Source organism: Bos indicus, chromosome 9 (assembly GCF_029378745.1).
Source record: "Bos indicus isolate NIAB-ARS_2022 breed Sahiwal x Tharparkar chromosome 9, NIAB-ARS_B.indTharparkar_mat_pri_1.0, whole genome shotgun sequence".
Taxonomy (NCBI): domain Eukaryota; kingdom Metazoa; phylum Chordata; class Mammalia; order Artiodactyla; family Bovidae; genus Bos; species Bos indicus.
Window position 1 is genome coordinate 23,848,568 of NC_091768.1, and position 24,290 is coordinate 23,872,857.

The 24,290-nt window shown below is 39.5% G+C and overlaps 1 protein-coding gene across 18 annotated transcripts in view; it reads right to left on the bottom strand.

The window, feature by feature from the left end:
- Positions 1-24,290, bottom strand: part of SNAP91 (synaptosome associated protein 91) — a 169,796-nt gene that overhangs the window by 89,926 nt on the left and 55,580 nt on the right. For all 18 annotated transcript variants that reach the window (XM_070795798.1, XM_070795814.1, XM_070795808.1 and 15 more), the window contains 6 exons: positions 19,223-19,365; positions 18,519-18,594; positions 17,672-17,774; positions 15,596-15,689; positions 12,945-13,056; positions 3,473-3,579 (listed from right to left, as the gene is read on the bottom strand). In XM_070795798.1, the coding sequence (XP_070651899.1) occupies positions 3,473-3,579; positions 12,945-13,056; positions 15,596-15,689; positions 17,672-17,774; positions 18,519-18,594; positions 19,223-19,365 (635 nt within the window). The remainder of the gene's footprint in view (positions 1-3,472; positions 3,580-12,944; positions 13,057-15,595; positions 15,690-17,671; positions 17,775-18,518; positions 18,595-19,222; positions 19,366-24,290) is intronic.

The following is a 24,290-nucleotide window of genomic DNA, read 5'->3' on the forward strand; positions in this document are numbered from 1 at the left end:
GCTTGGGGAAGGAAGAGAAGGGAGTGAGGGATAGAAAAAGAAAGAGCTAGTAAGAATGCAAATATGGGAATAGATTCACTTTTTTTAAGGTCAATCAATGAAGAGGGTATACAGGAGTTCACTATACAACTCTATCAACTCTTTTTATAGGTTTGAAAATTATTCAAAATAAAAAGTTGGGATTAAAATACAAATCGTAACTTTAATTCTCTCATGCTGTATAAATGAGGAAATTGAGGCTCACAGAAAAACGTATCTCTCTGAGAATCGAAGTGTTTTGTTAAGCTGATGGAAATGTAGAAGCACACGCAGGAAGTGTAAGTGTCAGGCTTCTGCGAAGACAGTATGTCAAACTGGAGAGTGGAAAATCCACATGAGGGACACATATGAGCTAACTTCTTCCTTTTGCCTTCTCTGTATCTCCAAGAAGGTCTTTCAACTTGGCAGTATCGACATTTTGGGATGGTAATTCTTTGTTGGGAGCTATCTGTGTCATCCTTATACTCATATTCTTTCAAATTATGAATTATAAATTAAGGCAACTTCACACTTCTGTATATCAATACCTCTTGAGATGATCTATTAAAATACTAACATGAATGAAGTCAGCATGTTTGAAATTAAAGCATTATGTGTGTGTATTAGATGCTCACTCGTGTCTGACTCTTTACCACTCCATGAACTGTAACCCACCAGGTTCCTCTGTCCATGGAGTTCTCCAGGCAAGAATACTAGAGTGGGAAGCTGTTCCCTTCTCCAGAGGATCTTCCCGACCCAGGGATTGAACTTGGGTCATCCACATTGCAGGCAGATTCTTTACTGTTTGTCCACCAGGGAAACCAAAAGCATTATAGATTCTTAATAATGGAATCACGTAGGTAAAAGGTGATGTGATTCTATTAAATGGGTAACTCTGTTAAAGACATAGTTTAGGAATTCTTTCTTTATTTGCTATTTTTACTGCCCTGAACACTTAACTAAGGGGACAGAGCTTAAGTGTGACTGTATTACAGAAATCTCATCACTTTCTGTCTGTAAGTATTCTGGGAGACATAACTCCTACGAGTTGGTATTTACCTTGGAATCACAAACTAAGAATAACTTAGTTCTATAAAAGGGAAGTGCGTTTAGCAGACATGCCTATTACCTGTTAAATAACCATTTTACAAAGTTGGAGCTGTCTGCTTTAGAAGCTTCAGCATAAGAATTCAAAACATGGCAAGTTTTCTGTACTTCAAGCAATTCCCCTGCAAAATGTGGATAAGGCCATAGGAACTATGGATATTTCTTTTAATATGATAGACAATCTAATGTTAATATTTGCCAAACAGCCTATAATAAAGTCATATTTCATAAACAACATTGTGGAAGTCTCCCACACATCCTTCAGACAAATGGTGTTAACTACAGGGCAGCTTACCAGGCAGAAGTCCGTACAAGGTACCCACACAACCACTTTTCGTAGAAAGAGAAGGGTTGTACATTTGTTGAAAATTCTCTGTATTTAACATTCATAACCAAACCACTAAATATTGGTATTCAGTTAGTGTTTAAATTATGGACAATGTAATTTAAATATGAAAGAGAACACAGCCCCTTGCGATTAATATTTATTCTACTAAAAACAACTTTGTCAATTAGTATCCATTCTGGGCTTTCTTGATGGCTCAGATGGTAAAGAATCTGCCTGTAATGCAGGAGCTGCAGGAGACATGGGCTCGATACATGGGTCAGGAAGATACCTGGAGAAGGGCATGCAACCCATTCCAGTATTTTTGCCCGGGAAACCCCATAGAGGAGCTTGGTGGGCTACAGTGCATGAGACTGCAGAGTTGGGCATGACTGAGCAACTCACTTTCACTTTTTTTTCATCCAATCTACAAAAAGTCTTAGTCATAAAGTTCGAATAAAACAAAAATACTTAAAACTCTCAAAATGACATCTAATTTCTGTATATCTCCTTCTCAGCAGCTCAAAATGGGTCTGAGATAACATGAGGTTATCGAGACACAAAATAAAATTTTACATGTAAGAATGGAATGAATTGATAATAAGTACTCCTTTTCTCATGAAGACCTTGATCCCAGCCTTTTCATGTTGATTAGAGAAATATATACCTCAAACTGTAACATGTCCAATGCTTTATTTTTCTGATATACACAATATCAGATGATAACACTGGAAAGAATGTGTACCAGGAATTAATTGAACCGTGAAATAATCTTCTGCCCTGGGTGCTTAGGTATCTTTTCACAGGAAAAAAGTAGGCAAATTTTACTAGATTATACTGATACTTATGGTTAAATCATGGGAAAATCATATCAAATACAAAAACCTTGTGTAGCAGCAAAAGTTTCAAGCAGTTCTATTTTTCTTAAAGGCCACCAACTTCAATAAACCCATGGAAGTACACATGAATGCTTTAAAGCATTAATTTATACAGCTAATCTTTACCTTTTGTTTTCCATATTATATAATAAAAAAAATAATAATAATTTTTTAAAAAAAATTCTGATTATAAACTGAACAGGTCTAAGCTCAAAAGATAGCATTCTGCAAGATTATTCTGAACTTGGAATTTGAATGTGATGATTACCATTCCCATGAATAAATGAAATTTGAAAAATAACACAGGCTAGAGTACTTCTGAAATTACATGTATAAAACTCCTATTATTCCTGTGTTATAGCCTGAAAATGGTGAAAACAGCAAAAACACAGGATAAATGTCCCACGTCCACACCATTTTATTCTTTGCGGATGAGCTTCAGAACCCCTCTCACAAAGTTGAGGGGTTAGCAATCAGTTAGCTGACACGCCAGGGAACCCTTAATTCATCCTGACAAAGGACTGTAGTAAAATGTCATAATCTCCACTATCAGTATGAGTCGATCATTGGATTTCGTAGGAGAAAACACCAATTTATGGATAACTCCAGGAGGAGGACTGTATAGCTACACAGTTACTGTGATTACTTATAAAGAGACATCCTTAAGAAACAATTTATAAACTTTATAAAATTAATTATACTTTGTTTCCTTTTTTCTTGTGTTTAAATCATTTTGACAAAATAATAAAGTAAGAAAGTAAAGAAAAGTATTACATTATTAAAATAATGAAGTAAGAAAGAGTTTATGGTTTGTCATTTACATACTGAGAACAATGGACAGACTTTTTATGGGCTTTTTTCTAGGGTTCAATACAAAGGAATAACTTTCTTACAATCAAGAAGAGTCATAGGGTGGGATGGAGGAATGAACCACCTTGCAAAGCTGTGAGTGAGCTCAGCATCCACGAAACTTTTATTTGGACACAGAACGATCTGACTGAAATGCAGAAGTATGGAGCACAGATCTGGGTGAGAACCTGGATGAGATGACTTCTGCCCCTAATACGTTGTGACTCTGGCAGAATGTCTTTCCAGATTATGAATTCTACTGTTTATTCCGGATATATGAGTTAATATTACTTACCTCTGCAACTTTTAGAAATTCAGACACGCGTGTCATCCTAGTTAGAAATCGTTTGTAGATTTCCAGAGCATCTTTACATTGTCCTTTCTTCATTTCAAAAAACTTTTCTAGAAGAGGCAGATAAGCATTTCAAAAAGAGTATTATATTCAATCTTCTTCTAAGCTTACCCTGATACTATTACTTACAACTTTAATGTCTTAATTAAAACAACTGGCACTAAAATGTATGCTAAGTATGAAAACACCTGAACAAGGGAGGTTCCAGTAGTTCAAGAAAGGTATTATGTTCTACAGTGTCTCGCACAAAACGATTTAAATAATGAAAATACAGTTAAAGTAGAAGAATATATCCATTGTAAGTTTACTTCACGATCTATATACCCTGGTACTCAGTTTCAGAAAACTACCCCAAATTCTTGCTGATAACAAGCTCAGAAGTTACGACTGCATCTTACAGCATCTTTATTTTCTTACTAGTTCATTATAAAGCAATAATCTATTTATTATAATCATTTATAAACTTCCCTGAATTAAAGAATTCTTTAAATTGTCTACATTTCATATAAATAACACTTGCTTTTACCGCTCATCAACTAATTCTTTCAAACATTATTCTTTTAGTTATAAAACAGTGGAGTTTCATATTTTCTAGTCTATAATCATATCCTCTTTCTCAATCTTTAACTTTCTAGAGAGAATTACAGAATCCTTTTGCTGCTCTTTTCTGCCTCCCAAGACTAGAATTCAGCCATGAATAATAATTACAGTATGAGACTGTATTTTCTCCATACATGTTTTGAAGAAAACTAGTATGTTAGCAGTGGTTTCCCTAGCCAATCATTCCTCCATTCATTCAGGGAAAAATTATTGTCATTGCAGACAGAGACACAGTCAGCTGATGTCTACAATAGCTCCCGGGCAACCTTAGATTGTAACTGATGGCTCAGTATCTTCATCATTTTATATTTGCAAAACGTATGCTATTTTTATGCTTTCTCACATCTGAAAGTTCTAGATTTCATTCAGCATGTTATTTTACTACCTCAAAAGTATTTTTAATTTTCTTAAGTTGAATAATATATAATTACACAAAGAACTAATTATCAAGGGTAGCTACTCATTACCTTCAGTTGTCAGTCTTTTGGTAATTTTACTTTTTAACATGGATCTCCCCTGTAGGGCATTCAAGAGAAGCAAAAAGACCAAGAAAACAAACGCATAGTGTTTCCTACTTGTTAAGATTTGAGAGGAAAGTGGATCTTTTAAAAAATGACCAAATTTTAGGATACCTTCTTTATCCACCCTACCCTGTGTTCTCAACTAGAGACAGAATTATGTATGGTGCTATATGGGAACAAATCTTTCCAGTTTAAACCTTTGAAAATTAGGACCTATTCTGTAAAACACTTTTTTTCTTTTAAAACAATCTTCCCCAAAACAATTTCTTCTAAGTGTCTTACTTTTTTCTTTAAACTATAATCTGAGTTTATGTCTTTGAATCAGATCTTCAACGATAACACAAAAAGAGAAATCAAGCTGAATAATCCCAATTTCCTCTTAGAACCAACGCACCAAAATTTTAAGAAATTTTTGTCTCCTCTGTACGCTTTTTAAATTGTTTATATTGTATTATTGTATTTTATTTTTCTTGGTAATTTAGGATTAAGGAACAAAAGAGATTCAATGATGATGGTTTTAGGTTATAATCTCATAAATGTTTCTGTAATAGTGGTAATGACACAGAAAGGCAACAGGTACTGATCAGTGCAAAGCTGAAGTCCTCTTATCCCTTTAGAAACCAGAGAAATTGACACTTTTAACAGAGGGGATGGGCCTAGAAATGCATGTTTTTCTTTCATATTAAAGGTAACACGTTGATTTTCAGTATTTGAAATGATCAAATTCTGACATTTGTAACATGAATCTTTACAAAGTGTTAATAAAGTCCTTTGTCATATTAGTACTGACTTTCACAGAATAACTGTCCTAAGAAAAGGACCAGATGAAAAGGTATCTCATTCCAGTGAAACAAACTGAGACTTTGCATGTGGACTCTTACTAATGACCATTAGTCAGTAAGGGAAGAATCTTCTTATTCATAGGCCAGAGCGATAAAATGCTTGCAAATATCCGCACCACTATAGATTCCAATTTAGATACAGAGAATTGGTCATGAAGTCCTTGACTGAAACTCACCTATAATATAAAGTTAATTGCCAACACCATTTAGTAAACAAACACAAACAGACGTGTCTCAAAACACTCAGGATACTGAGTGTAGTTTTTATCTTCTCGAGTGTTACTTTTACAAGACCAAGTTGACAACAATGATGAACGAAGACCATTCAATGCCAGAGTGTACAACTACCACTTTTGAGAACTCAGGTCTCTAATTTTAAAAGGTACAAATCTTCTTTTCTGCTCCTAATCACAGCCAAGAGACCTCCTTTTTCTAATTAAATAAAAATATTTATTGAAGTGTTATTATTTTAAGGAGAAAATGTATGTTTAGTATAATCTTTGAAAAAGGTCAACATAAAGCTAAGCGGCATTGAAGGAAGGAACTGTTCAAGACAAAAACAGAATAGAGTCATGTGACTTAATATCTTTAATCGCTAAATCAATCATAAAGGCAGAAACAGAAGCGGGGATGAAAGGGGGTACCCTGGGGAGAGAGGATGAGAATGAATCATTTCTGACTGGCATGGATTTTAGTAAATGGGCAACTCAAACAGAGTTTCAAACTGAGGTTTCAGGTTTAGAAGACTAATTATTATAACTAATTATAATTATTAGAAACAGAAACAGGGAGGTTAAGAAGGACAAATTTGAGAGCTGTTTCAGAGACTGCCAAGTTTTAGGTAAGAACATAGTATCTGGGACTTCCCTGATGGTCTAATGGTTAAGAATCTGCCTTGCAACGCAGAGGACGTGGGTTCAATCCCTGGTTGGGGAACTAAGATGCCATATGCCACAGCGCAACTAAGCCCACGTGCCATAATTACTGAGTTCATGCACCACAACTACTGAGCTCGTGCGCCACAACTAGAGAATCTGTGCACCGCAATGAAATCGTGTGTGCCACAACGAAGACCCAACAGAGCCAAATTTTTAAAAATTCCATAAAAAAGAACATGGTTCAGTTCAGTTCAGTTGCTCAGTTGTGTCCAACTCTTTGCAACCCCATGAATTGCAGCACGCCAGGCCTCCCTGTCCATCACTAACTCCCGGAGTTCACCCAGACTCACGTCCATCGAGTCGGTGATGCCATCCAGCCATCTCATCCTCTGTCGTCCCCTTTTCCTCCTGCCCCCAATCCCTCCCAGCATCAGAGTCTTTTCCAATGAGTCAACTCTTTGCATGAGGTGGCCAAAGTACTGCAGTTTCAGCTTTAGCATCATTCCTTCCAAAGAAATCCCAGGGCTGATCTCCTTCAGAATGGACTGGTTGGATCTCATTGTAGTCCATCAGACTCTCAAGAGTCTTCTCCAACACCACAGTTCAAAAACATCAAATCTTCAGCGCTCAGCTTTCTTCACAGTCCAACTCTCACATCCATATATGACTACTGGAAAAACCATAGCCTTGACTAGATAGACCTTTGTTGGCAAAGTAATGTCTCTCTGCTTTTTAATATGCTATCTAGATTGGTCATAACTTTCCTTCCAAGGAGTAGTGAATAGTGAGTGAAGTCACTCAGTCGTGTCTGACCCTTTGCGACCCCATGGACAGTAGCCTACCAGGCTCTGCCGTCCATGGGATTTTCCAGGCAAGAATACTGGAGTGGGCTGCCATTTCCTTCTCCAGGGGATCTTCCCAACCAAGGGATCGAACCTGGGTCTCCTGCATTGCAGACAAACGCTTTACCATCTGAGCCACCAGGGACATATTACTCCAAGGAGTGAGTGTCTTTTAATTTCATGGCTGCAATCACCATCTGCAGTGATTTTGGAGCCCCCAAAAATAAAGTCTGACACTGTTTCCATTGTTTCCCCATCTATTTGCCATGAAGTGATGGGATTAGATGCCATGATCTTAGTTTTCTGAATGTTAAGCTTTAAGCCAATTTTTTCGCTCTCCTCTTTCACTTTCATCAAGAGGCTTTTTAGTTCCTCTTCATTTTCTGCCATAAGGGTGGTATCATCTGCATATCTGAGATTTTTGATATTTCTTCCTGCAATTTTGATTCTAGCTTGTACTTCTTCCAGCCCAGCATTTCTCATAATACTCTGCACGTAAGTTAAATAAGCAGGGTGACAATATACAGCCTCGACGTACTCCTTTTCCTATTTGGAACCAGTCTGTTGTTCCATGTCCAGTTCTAACTGTTGCTTCCTGACCTGCATATAGGTTTCTCAAGAAGTAGGTCAGGTGGTCTGGTATTCCCATCTCTTTCAGAATTTTCCACAGTTTCTTGTGATCCACACAGTCAAAGGCTTTGGCATAGTCAAGAAAGCAGAAATAGATGTTTTTCTGGAACTCTCTAGCTTTTTTGGTCATCCAGCAGATGATGGCAATTTGATTTCTGGTTCCTATGCCTTTTCTAAAACCAGCTTGAACATCTGGAAGTTCACAGTTCACATATTGCTGAAGCCTGGCTTGGAGAATTTTGAGCATTACTTTACTAGCATATCTAAATTTAAATGTCAACATATCGGTAGACATGCAAAACTGAAGCTCAGGAGGAAGGGAAGAACTGAAAGAATAGATGTAAGACTCATCATAATGAAGATAAACGTTTTTCCGTGAAGAGCATACAGAAAAAGCCAAATAGTATATGGCTGAAAATGAACTTCATCAAAAGCTCACATTTATGAGCCATAAAGAAGAGAATTAAGATCAGTCAGAAAAAGTGGCTGGCAAAAATCTTACTTGGCTTGCTGACAAACTCTCCCACCTGAAATAAAAGTGATGTGATTTTGAACGGCAAACCACAGGTAGGAATTTTTCCCCACAAAAGGCAAAGCCTCCCAGGGCCCTGTATTCGACAGTCACTGGTACGCCCGAGTCCATTCTTTTTCTATCCTCGTGAGAAGCCAGGATGGCAAATTCAGCTCTGCACATTAGACAGACTTTGGGGCAATCTGGAAGGGGAAACTGAGGCAGCAGCAGGCTTCCTGTACCCGTCCAGTTTTCTCTTACAGCAAGTGATAAGCTCCTGGGAGGGTCGACATCTTCCTCAGCACTCCACTGCCATCCTCCAGCTTCCTGGGCTTTGAGGGTAATGATCGCAGTCACAGCCACTGGCTCTGACTCCCTAAATCCCTGGATTACAGCATCCAGGGTCACTTCTCCAGCTTTCCAGTTTGCAAGGCAGCCGAGGCAGTTTCAGCACACCTTAAAGGAGTGACCCAGAAGCAGCAGCTTCCCTAGGGCACAGGAACTTATTACTTCAGAAGCATCTCCCGAGGCTGAGCCCAGAACCAGTTCCTGCAGGCTTCCAGCAATTACATGAGGATCCAACCCCTTGTTTGGAATCCTCTTCTGTTTAGAATACATAGAGTGGTTTCTGTTTCTGGCATAGACACAATATTCCGCACTGAACTGGCTTTAGAACTCAGACCCTCAAAAACAAAGGGGGGAGTCTGGGATCAGATATGCAACCTGACTGAATTTGAAGGCAGAGATGACCACCTGCAACTAGAGGAGAAATGGATTAGTGGAATCCGTGCTGCAGAGGAGCAAAATAATTATTTAAATTATGGCCTGTGGTTTTATGAAATGAGCACCTTAGAATGAAGCTTATCAGAACAAGCAGCGGCTGGGAGAGAACCATGATGAGAATGAGGCAGATGGAACGGTGGGGAGGGCGCCTGCTTCTGACTCCACCCGAGAGCTTAAAAAGGAAAATGACAACACAGGATTTAAAATGATTGGCTCAAGGCTCCAGTCAGACTATGGTACTCCATGCTGCCCTGCAATAATCTTATCCTTGCAGTCACAGGGCTGTCATCGCTAAAGTCAGAGTCTAATCTTGTGAGTTGCTGAATTATAACATGTGTGGCTAAATTAAATTTCTAGCCTCAGTGTGGTCTCCTTTGTGAACGTTAGGGCTCTTATTGAGAAAGAAAAGTACTTGGTAGATTCAAACCAAAATGAGCTACCTTTGCTGGAAAAATCTTTTCCTTCTCATTCTGAAGATGTTGGTCCTGCCTTGCTTGGAGATTCTGTAATCACCTTCCACATGCGTGCTAAGGCACTTTAGTCATGTCCAACTCTTTGTGACCCTATGGACTGTAGCCCACCAGGTTCCTCTGTCCATGGGATTCTCCAGGCAATAATACTGGAGTGGGTTGCCATTTCCTCCTCCAGGGGATCTTCCTGACCCAGGGATCAAACCTGTATCTGTCTCCTGCATTGGCAGTCGAGTTCTTTACCACCAGTGCCACCTGGGAAGCCCACCTGCCACAGGGAAATAAAAATTCTCCTTATGCCCCATCCCTCTACTTCTTACTCTTTTCCCCTTGCCAACTGCTTCGATTCAGAGAATGAGGTGTAGAACCCAGCAATCCAGCCTGCCCTCGGGAGACAAGTACAAAGTCTGCCTCAAGAGGAAAAAACCATACATACTAAAAGCAGTGCAAGACTGTCCACGATCATGTTGGCAGTAGGGTTGCCAGATAAGATACATGACCCTGAGTTAAATTTAAATTGTAAAAAAATAATTTTTAACCTAAGTAGCTCCCAGATATTCTAGGGGACTTACTTATAGATGCTGGATGCTTGGGGCTGGTGCACTGGGATGACCCAGAGGGATGGTACGGGGAGGGAGGAGGGAGGAGGGTTCAGGATGGGGAACACATGTAAACCTGTGGCGGATTCATGTTGATATATGGCAAAACCAATACAATATTGTAAAGTTAAAAAAAAAAAAAAAAAGCTTACTCATGCTGATCTGAAAACAAACTGAACTAGATGTCTTGTATTCTTTTTCCTCCTGAATTGGACAATAATAATTGATATAAGTCTAGAAAAACCAAACAAATTCTCAAGTTCTGAGCAGGAAAGAAGGACCCCTACATTTTCTTTTGTGTTGTCACTGATAACTCATCAATGTGAGTGAACAGGCCAAAAATCACCAAATACTGGCCTGAGCATTCGTGAGTAGCTCTAACACAGTGGTTCCCAAATGGAATTCCCAGAGATCAGTGGTAACAGTACCTTTCAAGCCCTTCCTATACACGCAAATTCTCAGGCCCTACCCTAGACCTACTGAATTAGATGTGTATACATGAGTGCTCTGCTGCTGCTGCTGCATGCATGCTCAGTCATGTCCAAAGCTGTGGCCTCATGGACTGTAGCCTGTCAGGTTCCTCTGTCCAACAGACTCTCCAGGCAAGAATACTGGAGTAGGGTTGCCATCTCCTTCTCCAGATCTACTGAATTACAAACTCTGGGTTAATGTCCAGCAATCTCAATTTTAATAAGCCCTCCAGATATTCTTGAGTCAAAGCCTTGAAAGACAGCCTCAGGTATCTATTCCTACCCTACGGCAAAGGGACATTTACCAGAGTGACTACACACATGGGAAAGGGACATACCCAGTTTTCAGGGACACAGACTCTAAGCCGATGCTATTCTCTAAGGATCCCCAAAATGTTGATATTATTTTCTACCAATCTGAGTGAAGGCTTTCTGGGGATTAGGAGATAAAAAAAATTATAATCAGTGGATGCACAAAACTAACATTGGTTATTTTCCCAGTTTTCTGAATATGTAGATGGAACAGAAATACACTGAATCTAGCAGAATCCTCACATCAGCTTCCTGATCTCTGCAAACATACAGGGTAGCAGTTCCATCATATTCCCAGTTGAACTTTCATATCTGGCTTGTGCAAAAGGTAAGTGGATTTTAGAGATGAACCACAGGTTACTGGAAACTTGATCAGGTGATGATTCTTACTTGCAGACATCCAGATGTGTTGTCCTTTCCAGCATAAAATCAGCACAGTTCCTGCCATGGGATAAGCATCTAACAAACTAGCAAGTTCTTTTGTACTTAGTCCAGCAATCAGAGCCCATTAGAAGTAGTTTGCTTTCATCTGGCAAGGATGCCAGTACATGCTCACTGTCTTAAGTATATTAATTTCTCTGGCTGTGCTAACGTCAATGGATACTATTTGATGACATCAGGCTGGCTGTAGCTGGTGGGCAAGAATTTCGTATATGGTAGGTGCCTTAATAAATCACATGCAGGTCAAAGGGAAGGACAGAGAGTCTATGAAAGCCTAGGGATCTGCTACTTCAATGCAGTTTCTGTGGGTCCAAAGGTCCCCTCCACAGGAAAAACAAACTGCTTCACCTTGCACTTCCAAAATGCAGGTGTTTTGTTGAGTTTTTTTCAGTTTTGAGGTAACACACACAACACATGTATGTGCTGCTCTAAACAGAGCATCCAGTATGGTGTCACATGGAAGCAGGGCCCAGATCAAGGATGACTCTGCAACTGCTCCAACCTGGAGCACCATGGGGCTTTAGATTCTGAAGATGGAAAGGCACTCAGAGTGCCTGCAGCAGATCCAAATGCTGCAGGACGGCTCTGGCACACACCAGTAGGAAAATACAGTAGACACTTCTAGTGCTTTGAAGCAGGGCCATATCTTTCTTAGACAGTAACTAATCTCCTTTGGAAAAATTGCTCTTGGCTTGCTTCTAGAGACTGAGGGTTCTGACCTCAGAGAATGCCAAGTGATCATAAGACCAAGCAATATCTAATACACCAAACCATAAAGCTGAACAAGTGCAAGAATATAATCCATCACCAAATGGAGGTGGTAATATAAAAGATCAGCCTGGAGTAGCTCCTGAACACCCAGGTAAGGTTGTATGAACAGGTGGCTCAACTCCCACTGCACCTATGTCTTCTGGATAACTATTTCTCCCCATCCAATGATGCCTATGGTTGCTGGGGAGTTTTCTACGACCAGTTGACAGAAAAGAGAATTCAAGCTTGACTTAGAGATGTTTTTTCCAACTGGCACCAGCTGGAAGAGGTTTGCTGAATCATTACATCCCAGGAAGGGGTGACTTGTCAGTAGAAAGAAATCTTTTATTGTAGGCCAATCATCAAGCAGTATCTCTATCTCATTTTCACTTTATGTGGAAGGAAAGATGGTGAGACGTATGGAATTACTTCAAAATAGGAGCATGTCAGGGGTGGTTTCAGAGGTGGTTGTCAGCACAGTGGAAGTTATTAATCATTATGAGTCTTAATCCAAGAGGCAAAGCCCAGAATCTGTTCCTTCAGTCAATCCAAAATTTTCTAAGCACCAAAACTCCTGTATGGAATCCCTTTCTGCTGAAAATACCTAGAGTGCTTTCCATTCCCTGCACTTAACCTTGATGTAAGAAAACACACAGAAGTGTGACCTGAGTCATGTCTTTAGATTTTTTATGAAGTCTGTGGTATCTAAATCTCTGCATTCTGATACAGTCTCTCTTCATAGACACCATTCAGTAATTCTACCTACCAAGTAAATTAATCACTCCATCGTTGTAACAAGCAAAAAGTTTGATAAGGTCTTTGAAAAGAAGCATAAATGCAGCATTTATGACACCATTTGTTAGTTCATTTGGATGCACCTAGAAAAAAGATGAAAATTTCATCTGTTAACTGCAAGTCATCAAATGACAATTTTTCTCAGAGTGTGTTAAAATGTCTCAAATTATTACCAAGAAATTGACTCATATTCAACAGATGCTATATAACTCTTTTCGTAATCCTACTAATATATAAAAAAGGATTGCCAATTGTTTGCTTCAATTTAAGTCAATGAAGTTGGCCTATCAAGTGTAAGAAAAATACACATTTGATTAATGAGCCACAGATAAACCAAACCCAACTTCTGAACACCTGTCCTCTTGCTGCTTCCACTGTGTTATAGTACATTCTTTCCCTCCCCATATGAAGTGGTCTCTTTGGAAAAGTTCAGACACCAGGGGCCTGCAGTGACTCAGGGAGGAAGCCTAGCATAGGGAATAGACACCTTAGCCAACTACCCCTAAAGTAATTCTTGAGACTCATAGCATTTCCCCACCACCCACCAAACACTCTAATCACCAGCACAAAGAAGAATAATTTCTCCCCATTTCCCAATCCCTGCTCTGCTCTTTCTCATTCTACGACTTCTTTTCTCTTTTAATTAAGACAATACCATCATTAAAGGTAAGGAAAGCTAAGAAAAATCAGTGAATAAAGACAAAAAAAAAAAGTTAAGGGAAGTAGTTCCACATATAGCTAAGGGAACTCTTTACTGTAAAATCTTTCATAAGACAGTAACATGGTTTGCTGCTTTTTCTGAAATTTCACAGGAGTTGGGTGCTGTGACTAGGACTTGGTGACAGACTAACCCAAATAATCTTAACAGAGATTTCCAATAATAGTATTTGAGGAAAATCTTTGTTTTAGTCAACCACCAAAATAGAGGAAAGCTAACAACGTGAGTTATAACTCTCCCTGCTGCTACTGCTGCTAAGTCGCTTGTCATGTCCGACTCTGTGCAACCCCATAGACGGCAGCCCACCAGGCTCCCCCGTGCCTGGGATTCTCCAGGCAAGAACACTGGAGTGGGTTGCCATTTCCTTCTCCAATGCATCAAAGTGAAAAGTGAAAGTGAAGTCACTCAGTTGTGTCTGACTCCTAGCGACCCCATGGACTGCAGCCTACCAGGCTCCTCCGTCCATAGGATTTTCCAGGCAAGAGTACTGGAGTGGGGTGCCATTGCCTTCTCCATAACTCTCCCTATATGTCAGAATATTTTATTTTCATGCATCAGATATGTTTCTTTAATTGAACTTTTATTTTGAAATTACTGCAAGTCCACATTCAATTATAAAAACAAACAAACAAAAAAAACCAGAGATTCCACATACTATTTACAAAATTATAGTACAATCTCACAATCAGGATATGGATACTGATACAATATACCAATCTGATTCAGATTTCTCCAATTTTACTTGCTGCAAATGTGTTTAGTTCTATATAATCTTATCACATGTATAAACTAGTGTAGTTACACCAGAGTCATGACACAGGTATGGTTTTAACAAAGAAGTCATGTTGGTATCATCCAAAAGAAGGACCATGACAGAAGAAAAATAATTCTCTTCTGCGGATGGTGTCACACAAGCAGACTCTATAAAATGGCTTTTAATAGCAGGCTGGGGTATTTACCTGCCGGATGTCCCTTCTGCAGCCACTTGATCCTGTCAAACACAACAGGAGGCCACCATCCTGCTCTGAACATACAGATCCAAGAATGCACTGCTTGTGGTTTTCCAGGACTGAAGTTATTTAATACCTGTAAACTGCTCTGACAATCTGGGCAACCAAAATCATCTCCACCGCACTGACAGCCTAAACTAATTGTTCATCCAGTTCACTGACATGAAAATGAAAGTGTTAGTCGCTCAGTCGTGTCCAACTCTTTGCAACCCCATGGATTGTACCTCTGTCCGTGAAATTCTCCAGGCAAGAACACTGGAGTGGGTTGCCATTGCCTTCTCCCGGGGGATCTTCCCAACCCAGGGATCGAACCCAGGTTTCCCACATGGCAGACAGATTCTTTACCAGCTGAGCCACCAGGGAAGCCCAAGAATACCGGAGTGGGTAGCCCATCTCTTCTCCAAGGGAATCTTCCCAACCCAGGAATTGAACCAGGGTCTCCTGCATTGCATGTGGATTCTTTACCAACTGAGCTACCCGGGAAGCCCCTCACTGATATGTTATTGTTGCTGCTGCTAAGTCACATCAGTTGTGTCTGACTCTGTGCGATCCCATAAACGGCAGCCCACGAGGCTCTCCCATCCCTGGGATTCTCCAAGCAAGAATACTGGAGTGGGTTGCCATTTCCTTCTCCAATGCATGCAAGTGAAAAGTGAAAGTGAAGTTGCTCAGTCGTGTCCGACTCTTAGCGACCCCATGGACTGTAGCCTACAAGGCTCCTCCATCCAAAGGATTTTCCAGGCAAGAGTACTGGAGTGGGTCGCCAGTGTCTTCTCCCTCACTGACATGAGCGGAATCTAAATCTACTTCCTAAGGGAATTCTTTATCTGCAGCCCACTTTCCAATAAAAGGCAACATAACTGTGTAAGATGCATTTTCTGGTGAGATACGCACATCAAATTCCAGCAGTGCATCAATTTGTCCCTGCAGTATGGGCATGCTCTTCAGCAGCTTCTCAGGAGCCATTGTCCTCATGACACCATCAGCCCTACAATTAAGAAAGGAAAAGGCAAAACTTACTTGTATGTGGAAAACTTGAGACCATGCACGTTGTTCTAAGCTATTTTCCTTCTGTGCTGTGCGTGCTCAGTCGCTCAGTCGTGTCCAACTCTTTGTGACCCCACGGACTATAGCCCTTCAGGCTCCTCTGTCCACGGGGATTCTCCAGGTAAGAATACTGGAGTGGGCTGCTGTTTCCTCTTCCAGGGGAACCCCACCCAGGGATCAAACCCAGGTCTCCCACACTGCAGGCGGATTCTTTACCATATGAGCCCTGCAGGTTGATTTTGAGATAGGAAGAGGCCGTGCTGGTTCTCCTCTCTGTACTCACAATCCTCAAATACACAGGCAATGCTTTCTATGCACCACCCTCAGTGTGGTCTGGATGAAACAGGCCAGTTGAATTTATGAATGGACTTTTCTAAGTCTACAACAAAAATATTAATACTAGTATTAACACTCTAGGTTCCCTAAACCCCAGCTTGTTTGTTTTTGAGAGAGAGAGAAATAAAACATGTCTTGGAAGACTTCAAAACCTGTAGACTAGGATAACCATCAAGTGATGAAAAGGACATTCTGATTTGCAGGTTGGTCAAAGACAGCTGAGTGCAAATAACCAGCTGAAGAGAATGAGACTGCACGGAGCACTGCAGGGAGCACTCACTGCAGGCCTCCCAAGGAGCCCCTGTATCCAAATAGTCAAGGGGCAGGAGGACCAAAACAGTGCAGGAAAATGCCCAGGTGATGTGAACGGGTTGATAATGACAGCTTTTGGGGTCTTTCCCACTTCTGGGGCAGGAAGAGAATCGCCAAGTGCCCTTATTTGCCTATTCAGGGTTCAGAAGTTTCTATGAAGGCTGTGGCTCTATTGTGGAGAGGTCATGATTGAGTTAGAACATCAGCTAAGGCTGTCCAGGGCCACATAAGAAGCCAGAGGAAGGCATATGAACCAGAATCATCTCTAATATAAGGGGATAAAGCCAAAATCTTAATTTATAAAATGTTCACCCATAAGAAACGAATCTGTTTTGAACAGGCAAGATTATATTTTTCAGCTAAATTTAGGTCAGCTATCAGAAAACAGAGCTATATCTTTTGGGGGTGATTCTTGAGACTAAAATATTAACTTTTCTATATGTTGCCATTATTTCAAATTATGAATGGATACAGGATCTGCAGAGGAAGAGATGGTTAGATAGCATCATCAACTCAATGGACATGAGTATTATCAGTTCAATTATGGTGTGTTTGTATGTGTGCTTATGTGTGTGCATGTATAATAGTGTGGGCTTCCCTGGTTGCTCAGTAGTGAATAATCTGCCTGCCAATGCAGGAGATGCAGGTGTGGTCCCTGGGTCAGGAAGATCCCCTGGAGGAGGAAAATGGCAACCCACTCCAGTAGTCCTGCTTGGGAAATCCCATGGACAGAGAAGACTGCTGGGCTAATCCATGGGGTTGCAAAAGAGTGGGACAAGACTTAGTAGGTCAACAGGAACAACAATGTATAATAGTAGAACAGTATTACCTGTCAAAAACAGATCTCCATGCATACACACAGTTCAGTTTCACCTCAAACAAAACATACTGAAATAATTATTGTCAGCTACAGCCACATTCTGTTAAATGAAACTTGTTTAAATTCTCTCCATTTAAAATTATTTAAAAGTATGTAAGTATTCAAGAATTTTGAGTTGATTTTAACAAAATAAACTGTTGTACCATGTCAACTTTGAGCAGCAAATCAAATTTTCTGCATGAAAATAAAAGCACAGTAACATTGCAACCTCAAGGCTAGCTTTCATAATATTACTAGTTGAGTTTCTTTTTTTTTTTAAGGTGATTGTAAACTGGGCCTCCATGACCAAAATTAGTTGGTATTTAACTTAGTGAAGATATATCATGTATCTATAAAGATACATCTATAAAGACTTACTCTGTGCAAACAAATATGAGAAAAAAAAAACAACATACCCTTTCTTCACTCTGGCAAAATCAAATGCCATCTGTCTGTAAGAGAAAGCCTTTTCATTCAAATATCTACTATAGCGCCTTATGAAGGTAGACATATCATAACCTGGAGGAAGGGCAGAGGAAATAAAACCAATTAATAAAATATGTTCAACTGTGCTTTGCTTAGTTTCAATTTTTTTTAACTCCTCAAATGTAAATAATTCTAAGATGAGGTGAATAAGTGTACCAGAAAGGCCTCATTTAAAATCCTACTTCAGGCAAAAATACTTTTGGCATGAGACATTCCAAGACTATTCCATTTAGTTATGCTACCGTCTTTGCACAGAATGTCTTTTCTGATTTTTCCTCGCATTTTTGTTCATTATTTCAGACTTAATACATGTAGTTATCTGAGAACTATTCATGCTTGGTGTGCTTGCCTATACATAATAGACAAGCAGAAAATATGGTGAATGAACACATGATTGTCGTACAAATCCTATTAATTTAGAAAAACATTTAAAACTGAGTACTTTTAAGTTGGGAATGTATTTTTAACTTCACTGCCTCCTATACCTTCATAAACAAACAACTGTGGGTCTAGCATACCCACTGTTATTTTTTAAGGTAAATACTGAAAGACAAAAAATAAAATTAATATATAATTCATATGCTGAGTTGCCTAACAATTAAATATTTTAAAGCTACTATAAAGTAACTATATATAGTTATATTTATATTTTATTCTTAGATATCCAGTGGAGCTATCGGTTATAATGATTTTCAATGAATTTTGAATAATTAAAAAAATCAAAAGATTCTGTACCAAAAGGATTAGCAAGAAAATTATAAAACATAATATTCTTACCATGGGATCCACTTTTGTCCAAAAAATTGCTGAGATTGAAGAGTGTATTTCTAGAAGCCAAATACTGAATAAATCTCTGAAAAACAAAAATCAGAATCAAATATCAATATTCTCAAAGCATTAATTTCAACAACTTCTGATATTAAAGGGAATTTTTAGGGAATTTCTAAAAATATGCATTCTCATTGTGATTTTTTTTTTTCCACTCAGTATAGTTTCCTAGTCTCCTGGTTTTCTCTAATGGGGAATAAAAACTAAATCATAGTCACTGAATCAGAATTAAGTTTTATGATCTTGCATTTCTGTGTATAACAGAAACATTTGAATTTAATAGGATTCAGTAGGCATCCCATATAAAATGGCTAATTTTTAGTTTGTGAGTATTTTCCAAAATGAAACACTGTTATGTAAGCAATTTTCACACAGAGGCACAAAGGAATACTTCCAATGGGAAAAACAATTTTGCTGTTTCTTTCTCCTAACATTTTTATCCATTAATATGTTTACATGGTATATACATATTTAACACATGTCTAACAGCATTTTTCTGAAAAACAGGTAAACAGAAGAGCAAGACTGTACTCCAGATGACTTTTCTATATACTTCCTCTTATTTTTCTAACTAGTAAAAGTGGAGAGGGCCTTAAGGCTTATCAGTGCCCCTCCCCTGCCAAAAAAAGAACACTTGGGTCTACGAGCTTTACCTCATTTCCGTGCACCATGAGATGATGTGTAGTGACTAAAGCTTTGAATACAACCACCCAGCTACTGTTCGTTGCCCGCTCAAAGAGCGTGTCTGCCATCTGAGGAATATTAACATTGGTCTCATTGGTAGCCTGGATCAAATCTACGAGAACAGAAGATTTCGGTCAATAACACAAATGATTGCATAAAAAAAATTCATTTCAAATTTTAAACATTTAAACCTGTTTACAAAAGTATGAGCCAAAATTGCATTGACCACAGCTAAACAAATGTTCAAAAATTGTATGTAATATTTTCACACATGGACACATATTAATAAATACATTTACCCAATGTATTTACTTTTTCTTGGGCTTTTTTTTTCCTACTGAATTCTCTTCTGTATCCTCTTCTGAATTTAATCCATTTTCTGGGCCCAGTGTCATTTTTTAGAAATAACAAACTCCAGGAATGCTAAGCTTCATGTTAATCTTTTTTGTTATCACTTTTAGAACAATGTCTTAAACATGAAGATGTTTATTCTATACACCATCTGAAGGCAACAGAATATTTTTTGAAACATTATATCAAAAAGCCTACTTCACCTGGATTTTAATTTTGATGGGTGCTAATGAACATGGGGTCGCTAAGAGTCGGGCATGACTGAGCGACTTCAGTTTCACTTTTCACTTTCATGCATTGGAGAAGGAAATGGCAACCCACTCCAGTATTCTTGCCTGGAGAATCCCAGGGACAGAGGAGCTTAGTGGGCTGCCATCTATGGGGTCGCACAGAGTCGGACACGACTGAAGCGACTTAGCAGCAGCAGCAGCCATGAACACACTTGTCATGTAAGTGACAGAGGAGAGTAAACACTAAAAGAGGGAAGAATTCCTCTAAACCCATCTAAAGGTTTTACAGAACATCATACAGGCATTAAACTACTATGATTTGACCTGAGTTTATAAAAGAGAGCAAATCTTTGTAACACATTGACTGTCCACATCTACATATTAGCTGTGATTCTAGCTGTACCTCAGGGGGAAAAAATGTCTATAGCCCCAAAAGAGGCTGCCCAGAATCCAGAAAATAGAGCACTGTCAAAAAGTTAGCTGAGGCAGCAAAAGATTATGTGCTAAGGAACAGAAGCGAAGCCACTCTGGGGCAGTGTGGCCTTAAGAAGACTATTGCAACAGCACAAGGTAACCTCTTTAGCAAAACAAAACTGCAGGAATTCTACCAGAGGTCATCCCCACCTTACAGAGGACCATATGTGATACCCAGGGCCTAGGATATTCCATGCAACAAACGCAACGACAAACCCATCCTGTTTCTCACTTAAAATCCACACTTAGTACTCATTAAGCTCCACATTTGTCTTATGCATCTATTTTACAAAAAAATAAATTTTTTAAATTGATACTCCATCACTGAAATAGCTCTTATCTAAGATTAAAGGGTGTCAATCGTTGATATGAATTATAAATGGACCAAACCAGATTTCTTTCTTACATTTATTTTAAACTTCTAGTCCCTGAACAGCCATCCCATAAAGTCTCCTTTTACTGGAATTCTACTCATTCTTCAGGAAATCTTTCCTGGTCCTATTTGAATGTAGTCACATGTTCCTCTGCTTAAAAACCTGAGGCATTTTATTCTTAGTGCCTAAAAGCTGGTAGTCTATTGTCCATGGTGTTGCAAAGAGTCGGACACGACTGAACACGCACGCGCGCACACACACACACACACACACACCCACACCCACATCAGATGTCTGTCTGTCATAAGTTCCTATAGTTCCCTGAGGACAGAAACAATCATACCAATGTCTGTTTCCTGGCAGGGCTTTGGAGAACACAGCACGCAGTAAACATGTGTTGAACAAAATGTATAATAACCAAAATACTTTCCCCTAAATCTAAATAAACAGTTCTTTGAAAAAGACAAATTGCTATGCTCTAACATGATTTTCCAAGATTATATCATAGGACTGCTTTATACCTGAAACTCATTATCAGCTACAAGCTCTTCTATTCCTTTATTTATTGAACTGGTAATGTAGAAACGTACTGCTGATCAGAGTAGATGAATACATGCTCAGATAATAAAGAAGTCCCTGGAAGAATACAGAGATGCAGGATGACAGAGCAGGAAAGAACCCAGGTCCAGAGCCCAGCTCAGCAACCCTTTAGATGTACAACTTCAGAGAAATCACTTAATATACCTGTGGTTTGGTACTTTAACTTTAAAATGGCAGTAATAATTACTACCTTTCAGAGTTATCACAAGGGTTCCCTGGGGGCTCAGCAGTAAAACCTCAGCCTGCAATGCAGGAGCTGCAGGAGACTTGGGTTTGATCTCTGAGTCGAGAAGATCCCCTGGAGGAGGGCATGGCAATTCACTCCAGTATTCCTAGCTGGAAAATCCCATGGACAGAGGAACCTGGGCGGCTACAGTCCATAGGGTCGTAAAGAGTTGTACAGGACATGACCGAAGCGACTGAGCACGGGGTTATTACAGAGACTACAAATGGTCTGAAGAAAGTAGGTACCCAAAGTAAATGCTTGTAAATGCTGTGATCCATACACGGCACTGAGAATATGGTGGGGCATTAGCAAAGATGCCATAGCAAAGATGCCATGGAATGGAGAGTTGAGTGGGACCCTAAAGTCAGCTGTGACGTGGGAGGGGAGTGAGGACATTTTTAGCAAATGTGCAAAGAGTAAAGCTGTAAAAAAAAAAAAAAAACGATGACTGTGACAGAGCACTGGGTTTGAATCTAGAGGGGTGGGATGGGGTGGGAGGAAGGTTCAAGAGGGAGGGGACATATGTATACCTATGGCTGATTCATGTTGATGTATGGCAGAAATGAATACAATATTGTAAAGCAATTATCCCCCAATTAAAAAATAAATCAAAGAGGTACCATCTCATGCCAGTCAGAATGGCTGCTACCAAAAAGTCTGCAAACAATAAATGCTGGAGAGACTGTGGAGAAAAGGGAACCCTCTTACACTGTTGGTGGGAATGCAAACTAGTACAGCTACTATGGAGAACAGTGTGGAGATTCTTTAAAAAACTGGAAATAGAATTGCCATACGACCCAGAAATTCCACTGCTGGGCATATACACCAAGGAAACCAGAACTGAAAGAGACACATGTACCCCAATGTTCATCACAGCACTGTTTACAATAGCTAGGACATGGAAGCAACCTAGATGTCCACTGGTAGATGAATGGATAAAAAGTTGTGGTAATATACATAATGGAATATTACTCAGTTATTAAAAAGAACGCACTTGAGTCAGTTCTAATGAGGTGGATGAAACTGGAGCCTATTATACAGAGTGAAGTCAGAAAGAAAAACACCAATACAGTATATTAACACATCTATATGGAATTTAGAAAGATGGTAATGACAACCCTATATTTGAGACAGAAGAAGAGACACAGATATAAAGAACATACTGTTGGACTCTGTGGGAGAAGGTGAGGGTGGGATGATTTGAGAGTAGCATTGAAACATGTATATTATCATATGTGAAACAGATGACCAGTCCAAGTTTGATGCATGAAATAGGGCACTCAAAACTGGTGCACTGGGACAAACCAGATGGATGGGATGCAGAGGGAGGTGGGAGGGAGTTTCGGGATGGGAGACACATGTACTCCCGTGGCTGATTCATGTCAATGTATGGCAAAAACCACCACAGTACTGTAAAGTAATTAGCCTCCAATTTAAATAAATTTTAAAAATAAATAAAATTTTAAAAAATGAGTGCCTCCTAGGAGAACTGTGGTGGTCTGGGGCTGTGCATATGTGGGCAGATGGAGGGGAGAGTTTAACTAGAGAGCTAAGGAAAGGCCAGTGAGAGATCTCACACCTCACATTAAAGAGTTTCAACTTTAACCTATGGAGCAAGGGGAACCCCAGGGAGTATTTCAGCAGAAGAGTACCAGTAAAACTTTTCTTTTACAGGCAACCACTTGGCCGATTACTAAATAATATCTGCAAGATAAAAAGATACACAAGATAAGAAATAATTACCTTTGTCTGAAAAGATACAACAGAGACAAGGGCAAGTTAGAAAGCCCAGCTGAGAGCCAGAGGAGATGAACCTGAACTCATGAAAAGGCAGTGGAGACAGAGAGAAATGGTGAAAGTAGCAGAAAAATATTTAGGAGGTAAAGCTGATGGGCATTTGCAAGTGAGCACACAGATATTGTAAGTAAAAGGAATCTTAAATTTAATTACAGATTTCTAGTTTAAGGCCCAGTGAATGCTTTTTTACTGACACAGGAGGAAAGCTGGTTCCAAAGGAGATATAAACTATTTTTGACATGATATATATGAAGTAGTTGTTGGAACTCAAGTTGAGATGCCTGACAGGGGACTGGAAAGAAATGAAAAGTTAGTCACTCAGTTGCATGCAACTCTTGGCGACCCCCACGGGCTGGGTCTTACCAGGCTCTTCTTTCATGGGATTCTTCATGCAAGGATACTGGAGTGGGTTGCCATTTCTTTCTCCAGGAGATCTATCTGACCCAGCAAACCAGGTCTCCAGTATTGCAGGCAGACTGTTTACCATCTGAGCCACCAGGGAAGCTCAGGGGACTGGAAGCTGGTTCTAAAGCTTAGGAGAAATGCATGGCCTAGACACAAACTTAGGAGTCACCAGCAACAATAAACAACAGTTAGAACCAGACATGGAACAACAGACTGGTTCCAAATTGGGAAAGGAGCACATCAAGACTCTATATTGTCACTCTGCTTATTTAATTTATATACAGATTACATTATGTGAAATGTCGGGCTGGATGAAGCCCAAGCTGGAATCAAGACTGCAGGGAGAAATATCAATAACCTCAGACGTGCAGGTGATTGACACCACCATAATGGCAGAAAGCAAAGAGGAATTAAAGAGCTTCTTGATGAGACTGAAAGAGGAGAGAGAAAAATGTGGTTTAAAACTCAATATTCAAAAAACTAAGACCATGGCATCTGGTCCCATCACTTCATGGCAAACAGATGGGGAAAAACGGAAACAGTGACAGAGTTTTTATTTTCTTGGGCTCCAAAATCACTG